This window comes from Phalacrocorax carbo, chromosome 1 (assembly GCF_963921805.1).
Source record: "Phalacrocorax carbo chromosome 1, bPhaCar2.1, whole genome shotgun sequence".
NCBI classification, from domain to species: Eukaryota; Metazoa; Chordata; class Aves; order Suliformes; family Phalacrocoracidae; genus Phalacrocorax; species Phalacrocorax carbo.
This window is the reverse complement of record NC_087513.1, coordinates 133,551,820-133,568,490: the sequence shown is the minus strand read 5'-3', so window position 1 is coordinate 133,568,490 and position 16,671 is coordinate 133,551,820. Positions and strand designations below refer to the sequence as shown.

Genomic DNA, 16,671 nt, shown 5'->3' with positions numbered 1-16,671 from the left:
CTTGTCAAAAGCATTTCTTTAGCTCTTTTCTTGAGGCTAGTCACTAGTGCTAAGTAGTAACCCTTTGCTGAAGTCCACTTTTAACTTCTGCTTGCACTGTTCAAGATCCTGCATGAATTAGCCAAAACTAGCTAAAAGTTAATTTCACCCTTGGAAGTACAAGATATGTATTTCATGTTAAATATATGCATACCGTTATATTGTTTGGTATGATGCATAACAAAAAAGTACCTTATTAAAAAAAGAAAAAAGCAACAAGTCAGTATTAGAAAACTGGTTTGCTTCATTTTCCCCGACACAAATGTACAAGTTAGGATCAAGTGCAAATGACAGAGGTGCTTGTCTAGTATTAGAATATTCCTTCTCAAAGTTGCATTTCTGTCCCTCTGTGATGGCACATGTATGTTTCCCTGAGGTAATGGCCTGGAAAACGTGTGCCATTGTACCCGCAGGGAGCTGAGCGATGTGGATTGCGATGGGGCGCTGACACTCCCGGAGTTTTGTGCCGCTTTCCACCTTGTGGTTGCGAGGAAGAATGGTTACCAGCTGCCAGAGACGCTGCCGGAGACGCTGCTGCCTGAGTACCTTCAAGCAGGTAATGTCCCTGCAGCAAGTTGTCTCTCTGGGGCCGTCTCAGGAACCCAACGTACGTGAGAGACAGGTTTTGTTTTCCACCGTGTAGGTGGGCTGCATAATGGCTCTCTGGTTGCTTTTTAACACATGCATTTTCGGTTGTGCTTACGAGGCGATTGCTGAAGGAACGTATAAAAGCACAAAGCAGCGATGGAAAACGTAGTTACCTGCTCCTTAATGTGCGCTTCCTTGCTCCAGTGCGCTTCAGGTGTCATTGCAGCTAAAGTGGCAGGTGATTATCTGTAGCAAATATAATCTAACAAGATTTACATGGCTTTTTAACTCTTTTAATGGTTTTCCCTTATGTACCTCTCTCTTGAAGATGTGTTGAAAACGACACTGGACTGCTTTAGAACTTCTTATTCTAATATATTTTGTTAGATGCAGTTACTGGTTGTATCAAAGGTTGAATTTTTTTTGTAATTCATTTTATGTAATCCACAGATTCTTTAAGTAATTTGCAGTAATGATGGGGGGATTACAACAGTTTGTAGCACAAGGATAAATTAATAAAAAAAAGCCTCAGTAACAGTGTACAGTGAGAGACCTGCCCTTTCATTTGTTCTCTTCAGTTATGTCTCTTGTAATTATAAATGAACATTGAAATATGTACTGTTCCATCTAAAAATTGTGCATGTCTTTCTAGGGCAAGGAGGATTAATCACAGATGATAATTATAGTGCTAAGGGATAATATTTAAGACCTAATAAAATCTCCATTAAATTTGATGACACTGAATATATTAAAAGTCAGGAAAAGAGCAAATCAAGCTGTAGTTAGGGAAGTTAAATGTTCACCCTGTATCAGATTTTTGAAATAATTTCTGGTGGAGCCATGTTCCTTATAATCCACTATCTTCATATCCAAGAGGAGAAGCTCCTGTAAAACCTGCACCTCCAAGTATTCATCACTTTCAGTGTCTCTAATTACATTCCCTTGTCACAATTACAGCTACCGTTTTCCCTCCAGGACCACAACTTTGCTCACTACTCTCATGCCTGTTCTCATCATAAATTAGCTTGTAAGCTCCTCCATACAGGTTCTTGTTGGTATGCCTTCACAGAAAGCTTTTTTAGGAAAACTTCAATGGAAATAACTATCTCTAGTAGTAGTGGATCATTATGTCAACGGGATGAAGAGCATGGTAAGCTGTGGTTGTTCCCTGGGAGTCCTCTTGTTCCCAGATGTGTCCCTTTCAGCACTGGGATCTTTACCATTTTCATAGATGATGATTGTTTCGTGGTGTTGCATGCAGTCAAGCATTTCAAGCTGATCTACGTGGAAGAGGTGAAAGGACTAACTGTTTGTTGTGGGGACTCTAAATAACTCAGGTAATATGGTAAATCTGGTTAGTCTGAGAGTCTGAAAATATCTCGTGCTTGTTCTGCTGCCCAGTCAGGATTCAGAAATCTGTCTTTTGAAAAAATTTTGTTAGTAAAAAGCAGAACATCTGAACACACTAATGCTGTGAATCACAAGAAAGTGTAGAGACCTGGTTGTATCAACTTCTGGAATGAAAGCATCAGTAAGCAAGCACCTCATACACTTACCTAAAATGCCAAAAGAAATTTTCAAGAGAAATTTTCTGTTTTCATGTTTTCATAATCTGATTTTTGTGAGACTTATTTTTCTGGGTTTTGGTTTGGGTTTGTTTTTTTTTTTTTTTTTGGCTTAGGAACCTGATGAAGATTACTGGAAACTGCTTTTCAATAGGTTGTTTTATTGGTTTTGGAATGAGGCAGAATTTGGTTCAAGTGAAATATTTGCATATAAGAGTGTTAAAGCTTCAAATAAAGTGGCTTGGAGTGTAAAACAGCATTTAAGAATGAATTAATCTTGCTAGTTTTATGCTTGTTCTATAAACTACAAGCACAGGGCCAAATGCTATCTTGCCACAGGTCCATTGACAGTTTGACCCATCACCTTCTTTTCTGAAAGGTTTTATTAAAACTAATTTACAGAATCTGTAAATCTATTTGCCCTGTATGTAACCCTCTATTGTAAATTAAGACAGATTTGCAGGAGCTTAATTTACTCAGATAAACTAGATACTAGTCAGAGACTAGAAATTTGATGTGAGAACTGATTATTCTGCCTTTCAATATATTGATCTTAAAGAAAAGCTGTTTTCCAGCTTTTAAGACAGATTTGTCTCAGAGGAACTAATCCCAGAGTGAGATCAGCAGAAGGACCTGAGCTTGTGGAATAGAAATGAGGTTCTTGTGAATATTCCTGTGAGAAGTTAGAGCCCCCACCCCCGCTTTCAATGCTGTTTGGTTAAAGGTGGTATATACTGCAGCATTTAATGTGTTTAGTGTCCTTGCTTTTTGCTGGCCTTCAATTTTAGTGTATAATGTAGATTCCACCGTACTCTTCAGTATTGAAAATGTCAAAAATTGGAGTTGAAGGTTTGGTAAGTACCTTTAACATTCCTAAGACAGCATGGTATAAACTGTAAGGCCGACTGAGGTGATACTGGACTGAGGAGGAAAAATATAAATAAATGGTTGTTGTTTGGCAGTTAATGTTTTCTAAAAATCACTTCTCCCAAGTTTCACAATTATTTCTAGAACAGAAACTAACACGTTATCCATTGCGTGACACTGAATTATTCAAAATATAAGACAAAGATTTTCTTCATGGTGTTTGTCATCTGTGGCTTGTAAATCAGTTCTGATATGTAGAAATGAAGGGCAAAATGATGCTGGAACAGTTTTTAAAGAACTGTGTGTTAACCAAAGACTTGGCATCTCTCTCTCTTTTCCCCTTTTTTTTTCCTCCCCCTGCAGCTTCTTTGAAGCCCATGCGTGACTGCGCTCTGTTTGATTCTTATTCTGAGTCATTGCCAAGTGGTCAGCAGACTCGGGACTTTGGTCGGACAGAGGTAAGAAGCCATAAGCAGGATAGTTACTTTGCAGAGTGCAGAGGAATAGCCCGGCTTCACAATGACTGTGGTATGTGTAGCAGCAGAACTTAGTCTTTGAGAGGGCTTCAGGAGTCTCTAAGTGTACCATTAAGCCATCTCAGCCCCCTCTTCAGCAATTCATTCAGCGTGTGGAAAGGGTTTTTCAGAAGATATTGCCAAATAAGAGTTCACAGTAGCCATCGAGGGACTCCAGCCTTGTGTGATTTTTTTGGAGTCTGCAGAGAAATACACCTTAGCTGTTCGTGTCCCATGGGGCTGCGTTTGGCCCTCCTGGCCGCTGGGAGCCAGCAATGAGGGGCAGAGCCCATGCTGCAGGAGGGGTGGTGTAGCACAAGGGCAGTGCTCAGGTGAAGTCTCTCCTGAATCTGAATTGGTCAAAAATGGCAGGCTGTGGGTGCAGACCTTGTTCTAGTCAGGCACTCCTGACTGTGTAGCTCTTGGAGCACTGTAACTGGAAGAAACACTCATTTCCGCACTTGCACCCCAAGTTTTGATGATGATAAGAAAAATGTCTTGGCTTGTCCTGATTCTTTGTACTCTGCTTCTTTGGAGACTGATTTTGTATAGTATGGACATGCATAGTCCTGTTCTAAGTGATTCAGCCTACATTTTAATGCCCAGCCTTCTTGTAGGCCAAGGAACTACCATCTAAGGGTCTAGGTAGTAATTGTAAGGAGCCAGGAAGAGTGTTTTGAGGGAAGAATAGAGATCCATTGTACCAGTATCACAGCAGATACCAGCCATGTAATGGAAGACTGTTGCAAGGAAAACTAAACTAAGGAGAAGTTTATCACTGTGGTTAAAAACAGAACTTTAAAGGTTCTGTAAAGCTGAAACTAACCATGGCCACTGAGTTGTGCCTGGGTGTTGCAACTGTGAACATACATGATGTGGGATTTAAGGGTTTAGTATTTAAGGTAGTGAATCAAATGGCAGACTGGCTGCAAGAACGGACCCTTCAGATTCTGCTTCCAAGTTAAAAAGTAATGGTATGTCATACCAGCTCTGCAATGCTGTTCTGCAGTTACTTCCTCCCTGTGCTTTGCTCTGGGGAGTTTCTGGCTCAAAACCCAGCTGTTCCCTCATCAAATTCAGCTTGGTATCGGTACCACCAAACAGACTTTCCTAAGCTGCTACAGAGCACAATGTTCACTTCAGGCAATGCTGCAGCCAATGCTTTGAGCATCCAGTTTATCTTCTATTAAAATATATGCAGTCTTCCTGGGTGATATTCCTTTGTGCAGCACCTTGGCCAAAGTACAGCAGTCATACTGGGTTTTCAGAGCAGTGCTGTTGTTCCTGCTGGTATGTTGGTAGCGTAAGCAGGTCCTTTACTGTAGCAGAACAGCCTTGCCCCTTGCAGGGGGCTAGTGCTTCTTCACTGTGCAGTCTTCTGGCAAAGCTCAACAGTCCCTTGAGAGTGTGCCACATTAGCATCGATGCATATCGGTTTCCATTTTATATAAGAGCCAAAATTGAAGGCGATTTGCATTGAAAGCTCATTTGCTGATGTCAGCGTGTGTATGTACATATACGTAATTCCATTTCCAGGCTGCAGTAAGAGTCAACTGAGTATTTGAGTTAACTCACTGTATCAGCTCAAGATATTTGTTTTTAGAGAGAATTATTTGTCTTCTGCTTAAAAACTGTCACATCCCTGTTGGGATGCTTTTTTGTCAGTAGGCAAGACCCCTGAGTGTCAGCTTCTCTCTCTCACTTGCATTTTCATATCCATATACAAATACACATGCATATATTAAAAAGATAGAGATGTATAATTAAATTATAATTAAATATAAATAAATATATAGTTGAGTATCTTTTATACACGTAATTAAAAACCTTCAGTTTATGTAATTTCTTGACTTCAGGATCTATTTCAGTATCTCTCTGGCTTCGCAAATGATAACCCAGATATGCAAAGTGGTCTTTGGCTATTGCAGAGTTGTGAGGAAGTTTGCTCCTCAGTAGCGCAGGCTTTGGGACTGTGAGATTACAGCGTCTTTTATATATTTCAGAAAGCTCAGAAATCTTGCTTTCAGAGTCATCTTGTGTTTCTTTGAAATAAAACGTAGTTTCAGTAACCTAACCAATACAATTTTATAATCTTATTAAATGTCTGGCTTTTTAGGCTCTTCTTGTTTGTGGATCTTGAATGTATGTGCAGAGTAAGGATAAATCTAGGAGGAGATGATTTCCTAAGCAATTAATTTGGTTTCTTTTTTGCTTTTTAGATTGTTCTGCTGCAATGGAGATGATAGTAGCAATATTATAGTAAAAATTAAATAGCTGTAGAGGGTATACAGCACAAAATGTAAAAAACTGAAGCAATAAGTCCCCCATCTTATGTTTAATTTGATTTTAAGCAGCTAAGCTTTCAGACCTCTTCTGCCTTATCTCTGCACTCTTCTCCTTGAGACTTTCTCACCATAACTGCCAATACATTGCAGGTTACTGTGCTACCTTTGTAGTCAGATAATGTTCTTGAAGGGACAGCTGGATCTTCTCCTCTGTTCCTAGGTTCTGCAAGGTAGCAGGATGTTCTGCAAAATCATTGGTTTTTTTAATGGCTAGGTTGAAAACAAAGAATCTGTAGCATGATTGCCTGCTGGCAAAGCACAGTGTTACCTATGTCACAATTATTTGACTGGTTTTGCTCCATTTCTGTCCAGGCCCTAGACGTGTAGGGCAAAGCTCTCAATTAGTTTGTTTCAGAGCCTTGTTATTTTCGTCCTTTGTTATCCAAGATTAATGGACTACAAAATCTCTTCTCAAACCTATTTGGGAATGATTTTGACTTGATTTTTTTTTTGTTCAATGAGGTTTTTATGTTCAGAATTAATTCACTGAATGAGCATCATTTGGAAGGTCAGTAATTCATCTCCCATTCATCCATCTCTGTGGGAAGTGCTGTAATTCACTGTTACAATTTAATTTGTAGCTTGGCTACTTGAGGAAATATAGTTTAGATAGTTGATCACTGCATAAAAAATATTATATTACCAATGCAACCAGTTATGCATTATCTCCATGTCTTTGTCTCTTTCCACCTATCATCCATTCAGGCTGTTTAATTTAATTTCAGAAGACCATTTTTACTGTGACTGCTGAACTACAGTACTGCAATACAATAGAAACAGTTCTTGAATAGATCCATGAAGAAGATAATGGTGGGAGTCAGGTCACCTGAATGCTAGGCTTTGTTAAACTTACAGGACACACAAAGACAGCTAATGTTATGCTTGAGAATGGTAAGGGTGACTGCTTTTTGTAAACTGAGGAGGTTTTGTCTTCCCATTCTTTTTCCTCAAGTTTTTGTCTCCCTCTCTGGTTCTGGTATCTTTTTTTTTTTTCCTTCTCTATTCCTTTGGCTCTTTTCAACATGGTTTCTTGCTGCCAAAATCTTAAAGATAAGACCCAAGATTTCACACTATATGCATAAAATGGCTGGCTGGGGGTTCTTTAAACTCCCTCAGGAATGTCATGCTCACAGTTCATTGACATTGGTGAGAGTCATTCCGTAGATTCAAGCATGCACTGAATTAGGTCTTTAGTCTGATGCTCTTTAGAGTGTCAGGGCTAGCTAGGGATGTGAAGTGTTTTGTTCAAACATTTTCAGATCCTCAAGCGTGTTTTTGCTATGTTGCTTCCTCAGAAGCACTAGGGAATCCCATGTGCAACTTTATAAAATTGATCTCATTGCCCTCTATGCTGGACTTGGCCTTCTTGACTTACTGACTTGAGATTTTGTTTGCTTTTTTTATGTCTGCAAAAATCTATGTTTGAGGTTTTTTTTTTTGAGGCCCAACAGATTATAACCTCTTCCATGCTCCCTGGGGAAAAAAACAGCATCACTTAATATTTAGGGAAGCTTGGGGTTACTGACATTTGCTTTATTGTTGTTTTGGCTGCAGAGTATGTCCTTGTTCTTCTAGATAAAGGTAGCAGAATTTGTTCCTGGTTCCTTCTTGTGAGCTATGCAGCAGAAGTTACAAGTGAAACAAATGCCTGTATTTTAAGTTGCTGCTGAAATAAAGAAAAGTTAAGGAATAAGACTGGGGAGAATTCCCTTGTTTTCCCATCAGAGGCCTGAATGTTCCTCCAGCAGACATGCTGCTGAAATTTATTTTTCCCATCTCAATGACTGCATGTTAAAAGTAAAGAGTAGTCCAAGGATCAGCCACCTCAGCTGAAAGACTTTAGATGCAGAACTACTGGGCTCTGCAGTAGGGCTTGAGGTTTGGCTAGAGAGGCTGTTGTGATGGAGACTGACTCTTGTGAAGGGGCTGGAGGAGGTTTTCTCAACCCTGACACAGATATTACACCCAAAAAGAAAACACAGAATGACATTGCTCTGTTGTGAGAAGTCTCTCCTTACATACAGTCCTTAGTTCCTTGTGAGTCATTGTTGAAGTGCTTCTCAAACTGCTGTGCCTTGAAGAGCAGAGTTATAGTTGTCTTTCTGAAGGTCCTCTTTGCTTCATTTTACAAAGCAAATCATGGTGCAAGAGAAAATATCACCTTTATTTGTGTTGGTCTGTAGTCTTAAATATTTGACTGTGGAAATGTGGGTGCTATGCCAATCAGTGTAATAAATACATCTTTCTTTAAGAAGGCATCAGCTGAAGACGTACCTGATAACTCGGCCCTGTTACAAGATGCAAAGAAAGGTGACAAACAAGGTATTCAAATAAATTACTCTCCCCCTTCTCCCTGCCCCTGTTATGGGTTAAGTTCTGTGTGTTGTTAATAATTCCATATATGCGCTGACAGAAGCAATGGTATTTTTACTTTCTAAGCTGGCTATGTGTTGCTATAGATTCAAAAGTAAGACATTGCTTTTAAATTGTTGGCAGCAGCTGAGTTGAAGAGAAATAAATGGATGAGTTTGCTTCAGAATTAGTTCTATCATGTGTGAATAATATGAAATGCACCTTCTAAAATACATGTAGTCCTAAGGCAATTAACGTTGCACTTATTTTAACAAAGGTGTAATTGTTGTTGTCAAGAATTTTGTAAGAGTAAAGACTACGTTGGTCCAAATTTTGGATTTCCCTTTTTGCAGGAAATAGCAACACTTCAAAATGAGTGTTCATTTCTATTAAAAAAAAAAGTCCCTATATTTTCTTGAAGAACAAAAATTTTGGACAAACTGGATTGAAAATAATTCATTTATTTCATTTGAAATTCATTGGCAGTAAGCCATGTGAAACTGAAGTGATCTTTCTTTTTCCACTTGGAAGTTAGGGCTTCCAGAATTGGCACTGGATCATCACACCTGATGCTTTCCCTGACCTTTCAGGTTCATGCTTGCTGTCCTTGTCCCTCAGCTCTGGAAATAAAACAGTCATGGGTGTGTTCTTGCCTTATTCTCAGAGCTGTGGACTATACTAACGTATAGTATACAGAAAAAAAAGATACATCTGGACCTCCCAGCTGTCCATATGCTGAGGTTGCATCAGAGCTATGAGACCAGGTAGTCCACATTCCTGAATCACCTTCCTCACTCAGGCGTGACCAAGTTTGGCAGATTCCCAGTGTCCCTGGTTCAAAGAAAGGTTGTCAGATATCTGTAAAACATTTTGACAAGTCAGCATATTCCAAGAAGTTAATGTTTTGTTGACGAGGTTTGTTGTGTTGTAAAATTTGTAATGGACAAGAGCAGGACTTGAACCTTGAAGGCTATTGCTTTCGTATGTCTAGGGCAGATTTACTTTTTACTTGGGGAATCTTTTTTTTTTTCCTTCCCTGTGTAGGTGGAAAAATTGTGCTTTGCTCTTGGTAGCTGACGTGTTAAGTCTGATGGGAAGCTGCTTTGGCACATGCAGTCCTTCGGGGCTGAAGATTTGCTGTATTTATGACATGGAGCCTGCCCTTTCAGCCGAAGAACAAATGCTTTTGTTCTGCCATTTATTGCTATTCTGACTAATGAAAGAGCAGATCATTCTCTTGACTGAGGAGATCTCCCCATAGTAAAGAACCTGTAGTTCAGCAGTATAGAAGCAAATTTCCCTGCATTTTCAAAACTATACAAGTAAATTAGCTCCGCTCCGTCAGATTATAGTATAGTTAAATGTAAAAGATAATGTTAATAGAACTGGATCATGAGAACCAGACTTTTCCCACATGTTTTATTTGATAAAGGCAGATGGAGATGAGACACTTCATTCCAAGTGGTCATTTATAATACTGTGTATTACAGTACATCAAAATATGCTACAATGCATTAAGAACACCTTAAGTAAGTAATTAATAAAGGATGCATAGCATCAGTGGAAGAGGAATAAGCACACCAACCAGGACTTCCTAAATTTTAGCCCTGGCTCTGTCGGTGCCATATGAGGTTCCCTGGGCCAGGCTGGTGAGGTTTCGGTTGCCTGAAGCAGCCAGTCTCTCATGTGCCCCGGCTTTCCAGGTTTGTAACTTGGGAGAGATGAGTCCCATCTCTGCCAAGCGTCACCAGCTGCTCTGTCTGTGAGAGCGCTACATCTGTGAAACAGGAGTCCATGGATTTGGACACCAGCCCCCCCAGTTCTCAAAATTTGGGATTATTTGGCGATATGGGCATAGGCCTTTCTGTTCTTCACTCTTGTGCTCTTAAAAGTTGTTACTTTTTTGAGTGCTTGGGTGTTCTGAGGGTATTTGGCTATACTTCTGTTTTCGAGTATGTTTAGCATTATTAGACATTGTAACTAATACTGGTTTAGATGCTCATTTCTCAGAGCTGATACCTGTAGATTTTACCTGCACATACTTAAAGTAATTTTTATTGTTCTGTTTTTTTAAGCTCTTAAGGTAAGCACCGCTCTCAAAACGATACCAAAGGAATTTCAGCACTTGACTGTGAAAACAGGTAAGAAAAAAATTGACGCGTTACTTCCATTAGAATTTTGATCAAATATTTTTATATCACAGTAAGCATAAATTAATGTAATTTGATTAATTTTTTAAGAGCCTTTTGCTCTCCTACTATTTTACTACTGAGATTAGCTTTAACCTCATAATTACTACTTGCAAAATAAATCTTAATTAGTACTTCAGGTTGTCAAAAGGTTTTCTTGCTGTCTTTCCCTTGCTGTTAGAGTATGTGCATTCTTCATGTGTGGGAAACATTTTTAACATAGCATTTTGTAAGGAGACTGAATTTTGTTCTTCTGTGCTACAAATGAGATGCCAGAGCATGAACGTTGTACTGCTTGATGAAAGCTCAAGTATGGAATAAGTATTCAGTAACTATTCTGAAATGGCCTGTTTTTTTGTAAAAACTGAGCTTTCATATTTTCTGTCAAGGAGTTTAAGGGTAGATAGCCTTTTGGAAACACAGACCTTGTGGTACTTACAGTGCTGATGTAAGCTTTTGATTCAGGGGGCGTTTCTTTGTTGAAACCACCCCTGATTTTTCTCTCTCCAACTCCAACATACACTCCTTGTTCCTGTCATACTGGAAAATGTTATTTCTGGAATGGCATATGTCAAAATTGCTTAGTTGCTCCAGAAACTTCCCATGCGTTCAGTTCATGAGACCTCCCTTGCCTTCCTGTTTGTTAATCTGTTTCCTAGAGAGAGGTAAGAGTGTTTGCAAGCCCTCTGTGGTCTCAGTCAAGCTAAAATCTGGACTCGCTTTCTTTTCCTTTTGCATAAATGTTTTTAGTTGTGAAGGTATCCTTGATTAAGAAAACTGACCCCACATGTCTGTCACAGCAGTTTTGTCTTACAGCTCGATTTATTCATGGCTGCTCAACAGCTGCATGCCTCATTTCCCAACTCTTTTTTTTCCTGGCTTCTTCCCAAACACTTGGCAGCTGCCAGATTTCCTATCTTCAGCTCCTATTCTCAAAACACACACACACACACTCACTCTTCCCTCTCTGAGGGGAGAGGAGGGTGGTTGCAAGACTTTCAGTTCCATTCTTTTCCCTGCCATTTTGCCCAGGAGCGCCCCAGGCAGTTTTATTTTCAGTTCAGCAATTCCATCTTTGGTACACTTAGGGAAAAAACTGTCACTGGCACATCTCCTGTGCCACTGTCCTCTTTTCCCCATGCCCTTCATCTCCAAATCAGGGAGGTCATCTGGATGCTGCTGTGCTCCTCCAGCAGTGTTGCTGTGTTTGTGGGAGATGGCGGCCGAGTTTCACCCCATCGTCATGACTCCTGTCACTGTAGGGTTTTCAGCCTCGCTGTCCTGCACAATGAGGGCTTGAGCAAGCACGTTCTCAAGTTGCATGATACGATTGATGTTAAAAGTAAAAATGTTTATCTATGCAGTGGGCTAGAGATACGCCACAGTAATTGAGTGGTTATTTTGGAATTGGTCGTCATTGTAATCATTAACCTTCAGGATGAAAACTCAGTTGGGATGAAGTGGGAGAAATTGTACATCCTTCTTTGGTTATTGAATTGGGCTGTTCATGTAAATGCAGGAAAGATGATAGTGCCATGGTTCATTATGGGAGAGGGTTTTTTTGCCATTAGGAGGACTAGAAATTTGAAGTCAGTAGAAACTTCATATGCTCAATGTCTGGCCAGATTATCTCCAAATGTCTGGCCAGATTATTTAGGCTCCGAAGTGCAAGATCATTGTTGGATTTAAAGGATTAAGGGCCAAATTTGTGAGTGTTTAAATTGTACGTTTCTGCCTAGGCCGCCAATAAGAGGCAATAGATGAGTTGGTGTGAGTGATTTAAACTAGTGGGGAATTCTTTGTTTTTTCCTTAGTAGTGTAGCATATTTGCACCTTTTACGGTACAGTTTTCTACCCGATAATCAGCCTGTAAAGCAAGGAGGCACCAGCTGAGTATAAGCCATCAGGCTACAGCCAAAAGTTACTGAGCCTGCATCCTTAGGAATGTTTAAAAGAAGTTGTATTGAGGGGTGGGGATGGGAGTAATTAAACACCCAAAACGGGAACCTTCACACTCTCCTGTGGTGTGAATGAATAAATAAGAGTTCATCATTGTATATGATTTTAATTAGTGCAGACCAAGCTGTTCAGTTCATCAGGGTGTACTACTCCAGGAATTGTCCAAACTTTTAAATAGTAAGTGTAATTAATTTACTCAACATCTTTAATTTTATCGGTTTCGTGTAAGTTAGGCTTATGTATCCTTAGCAATAGAAATATGGAAAAATAATGAACTGGATAAATAGTTTATTGTCTTGAATGATTGTCATCTGTGTGTATAAACCTGCACCTCAAATACAGAGTACGCACAGATTGAGCATACCACAATAACTGCACATTTCATGGAAATCCTGTCACAACTATTTGTGTGTCCTAATAATGAATTGCCTGCTTTATAATATTTTCTGTATTAAACTTCTTTTGAAAGGTAAAGCTAAGTCTGGGTATTGTGTAATATTGGCCTTGAATTTCCTGATTTTTCAAAAGCTTAAAAGGAAATCCTTGACAGTAGTATTCTATTGCTATCATTTTTTATTAGTAGTCATTTCAGGATTCTCTCTTCCATGTGTGCTTTCCTGTTTACCTCAAAAAGATGTCCTCAGAGAGTTTGAATGTCAGTTTTACCTGCAGGTTTTTAAAAGAAAGGCTTTCTAAAAGAAGTATGAACAGAATTATGGTCTCCATAAAAGAAGGAAAATTTGAAGGTTCTTAAATGTGGCTTAGCTTGGAAAGGATTTATACTGCCTATTTCTAAGTGGCATATATTTAATAAATGTGCATGTAATTTAATAATCAGCAATTTCTGCATTGGAAAAATTGGGTCATATGGCTGTAGGGAAGCAGTTTCTAAAGTTGTATTCTCTGGGAGTTTGAGAGAGAAAGAGAGAGGAGGATTATCACCACTGCATATTTTAATAATAATTCCCTCTCTCCCTTTTAGTTGCTAGGAAGAGTTTGTTGCACAGAAATCTGGAATGACTGTGAGCCAGTTTGGTGGTGACAGTAATCTACTAGAACTTGGTTTATAAGTGTGTTTTTGTGTCACTGCCAGCTACATTTGGGTTTATTCCATCCAAAGCACCAACTAGCACTGCATCACCTTAAAAGCAGTTTCTTTTATGAAGAAAAAAGTGTGTGGCTATACATGTGCCATATGCTGCTGCTTGTCTTCTGTAAGCCTAAAGCCTCCTACGGAGGGTCTATGCAGTAGTATGGTGCAAGCCATTATAGAGTCAGTATTTGCCAGCTGCTACCACAGGTAGCTCCTGCTCTGTGTTTTGGAGAATCTGTCGTATTCTCTGGTAATGCTGTATAGTAGCTGGTGGTAAATGTCTGACTTTGGAGTAGGCATATATCTGAAGGAAGCTAGAAACTCTGACAATTATGGCTCTTTTTCCCCCAGCGTACTTGCTTCTCTTAAGTGTTGTACTTTGATTAGCAGAATAATGGAAAAAATACAAGGATTCGCTTTGTGTGTGCGTTGGGATCATTGATGCTGCTGTAGTACCTTGAGGATATCTCAGTAGGCTGAACTTGAAAGCAACCACACAGATATGTTTTCTCAAACTTGTCTGATGTTAGTAAGGAGAGTAACAGAAAAGTCTCAAAAGACTCTGTAAGCCAAGGAACAGCCTTGAGGAATTACCCAGAGAAGGTAACTCAGCACTGTTGTTTTCCTATCACATAAAACCTGCATGTGGCAGGATATTTGGAATTCATCTAAATAAAAGAAACAGATTTTTACTTTAATAGAAATGTTTGATCAACACTTAGCCTGTAAAGCTTTTTACCTTTACACATCTTTCCTTCCCAATGTCAAAGTAGTGTCAACCTCACGTGTTAATTTTTTTTTTAACTGCGGTAAGATGATGTAGGTTTATACTGATGAGTTCAAGTATTTAGGAAGGGTGTAAACCTTTGTGCTTTGGGAAGCAGGGCAACTAATAGGTATCTGGACTAAGTGAGATGTTTTCTGCTGAACGTTTATGCTATTCCTTATGTTTCTTTGTGACAACACCATCCAGGAGTACAGGTCGGAGCTGTCAGACCTATTGCTTTTCCTGTGTTCCTGTAACCAAACTAAAGGTGAAAGTCTGATTACATGTGGGCTTTTGAATTCTTAGGACATTCACACACTACAAAAACACAGTGGAAGGAGAAATGAAAGTCAGTCCGTATTGCTCTTGTGAGATGAGCACACTCTCACATCCACATTTGCAACACTCACGTATTTAATGAACGCTGATCCTTCAGCTAAAGGTGTTTATTTAAAATATGATGTTTTAGAGGTTCTTTTTTTTCTTTTCTGTTTCAGCTGCTCAGGAATCTAATGCACTTAAAGCCAGACCACGATCCAGGTACTGCTTTCATTTCTATTTCAGAAGATGTACGTTCCTCCGGTGTTAGACACGAGGTGTGAGAACTGGTGTAGTGTTTTTAAATTTTTTTTAATTGGTGCTGTGCTGGAAGTTCAGCTCAGATAGAAGACATTTACCAGGAGAGATCTGTAAGCTACAGACCCTACATCAGTACTGCTTAGAGTCCCGTGATCTCTGGTGATACAGCACTGGGACTTTTGTCTGCTGTCCTAGCCCCGCTGCCTTGCTGGGGTGGTGACTGCCTCCAGCCCTGCCCCAGGGGCGTCGTGGCGGGACAGCGGGGACCATCCCATTGCGGGGAACATTCTCAGCAATTTTGTGCTGTTGAAACCTGCACAGTAGTTGTGTGTGGAGGAAGACAGTGCACACTCCCACAGAAACAGCGATAGTAGCTCAGCTCGGATGTGGGTGAGTGAATCGTTCCGTTGGCGATGTGTACTTGACTATGGCTGGTTGGTGTGCGATGGAAGGGCTTACGGACTTAGTCCTGCACTAGAAATGACACCTGCTGTATTTGGACGTTTGGATGAAAAGGGAAACCTGTGCCAGAAAATATTGTGTATAAATTGACTACGTGTTGGGTTTGGCTGTTCACCATTCTGGTGTATTGCCATATTGTGCATTCACCTCCAAACTTTTTTATTTGGTGCTAGTTAGAGGGCTTCATTGCTTTTTCTTAGGTAGTGAGAGTATAATCAGGAGATCCCTCCTTACAAGCTTGTCAAAGCCTGCTAACAGGAGAGCTTCAGCTATAAGCATGATGAATGAAGCTTGAAATCCTCTGTTCTTAGGACCTATATCCAGGAAGGCTGAACTGCCTTGTGTGCTATTTTTCTGCTGCTAGCCAAAGCTTTTTAGTTTCCATAGTGTTTTAAATTTTCTTGCTGTGTTACTGAATCATAAATTGCAAATATGCAAAAAATGTGTAAAATGCATTTTATGTAAAAATGCATAAAATAGGAAATTCTTAAACAAGTTTGAGAAGTCACTTGAATGTGACTAGTCCTGTGTGTGACCGCCTCACGTATGACTGTCACTACTTCAGTGCAGAAGCTGAGACTAAAGAGCCCATCCTTGAATTCAGACCTGCTGCTGCACTTGTCCTGCATAGCCTGGAGGGCTCTATAACCTGGAGGGTCTCTGTCTTCATGTGTGTTTGACCACTAGAGGCTATGATTTGAGTCTGTTACAGCTCTCAGCTCTGGAGTCCAGCTTTCTAGCCTAAGCTGTGAAGATTCTTAGCTGCTGACTCTTAACTGAGTTTTAGGTGCCAGGTCTGCCTGCTGCAAACGACGATTCACTGTCACAGGGCTCTGTGGTGCTGCTGCTGGAGCAGGCATATTTTTGCCTGGTAACTGCTATCTTATTCGATCTTTGGGGGAAAAAAAAAATAAATCTCAAACTGTTAGATTGTAAAATTTTAATGAAGTAAAATACACACTGCATAATATGGAAAGTAAAAGTGAAAACCCTTAAGCTCTGAACCCTGGTTCAGAGCTTTTTCATTTAATTCAGGATGGTTGGGTTAGGTCTGATATGGTAAGACTATGGAATTAAAAACTCTACCAAGACAAAAAATTCAGTATCAGCAGATGTTTTTGTCATACGTAAATTTTGGTGCAATTACAGCTTTCACTCCTGTATTTATTAAAGTTTACATCACAAACATAAGATCAGCATTGCCAAATGTCTGTCCTGCTGAAGAGCTGTTTTCTAACAGCCTGTTTGGCAAAAAACTGATCCGTTTCCCATCGGTGGGAGTTATTTCAGTTCTACTCGAATGTGGTTTTGGTCTTGTCTGTCACGCATAATGTTTTGCAGTAAGTGTAACA

At 39.8% G+C, this 16,671-nt stretch overlaps 1 protein-coding gene across 1 annotated transcript in view; it reads left to right on the top strand.

The window, feature by feature from the left end:
• Positions 1–16,671, top strand: part of REPS2 (RALBP1 associated Eps domain containing 2) — a 102,893-nt gene that overhangs the window by 47,779 nt on the left and 38,443 nt on the right. Inside the window, exons 8-12 of the mRNA XM_064474855.1 lie at positions 453–595; positions 3,423–3,517; positions 8,172–8,241; positions 10,347–10,412; positions 14,776–14,818. Of these exons, the coding sequence (XP_064330925.1) occupies positions 453–595; positions 3,423–3,517; positions 8,172–8,241; positions 10,347–10,412; positions 14,776–14,818 (417 nt within the window). The remainder of the gene's footprint in view (positions 1–452; positions 596–3,422; positions 3,518–8,171; positions 8,242–10,346; positions 10,413–14,775; positions 14,819–16,671) is intronic.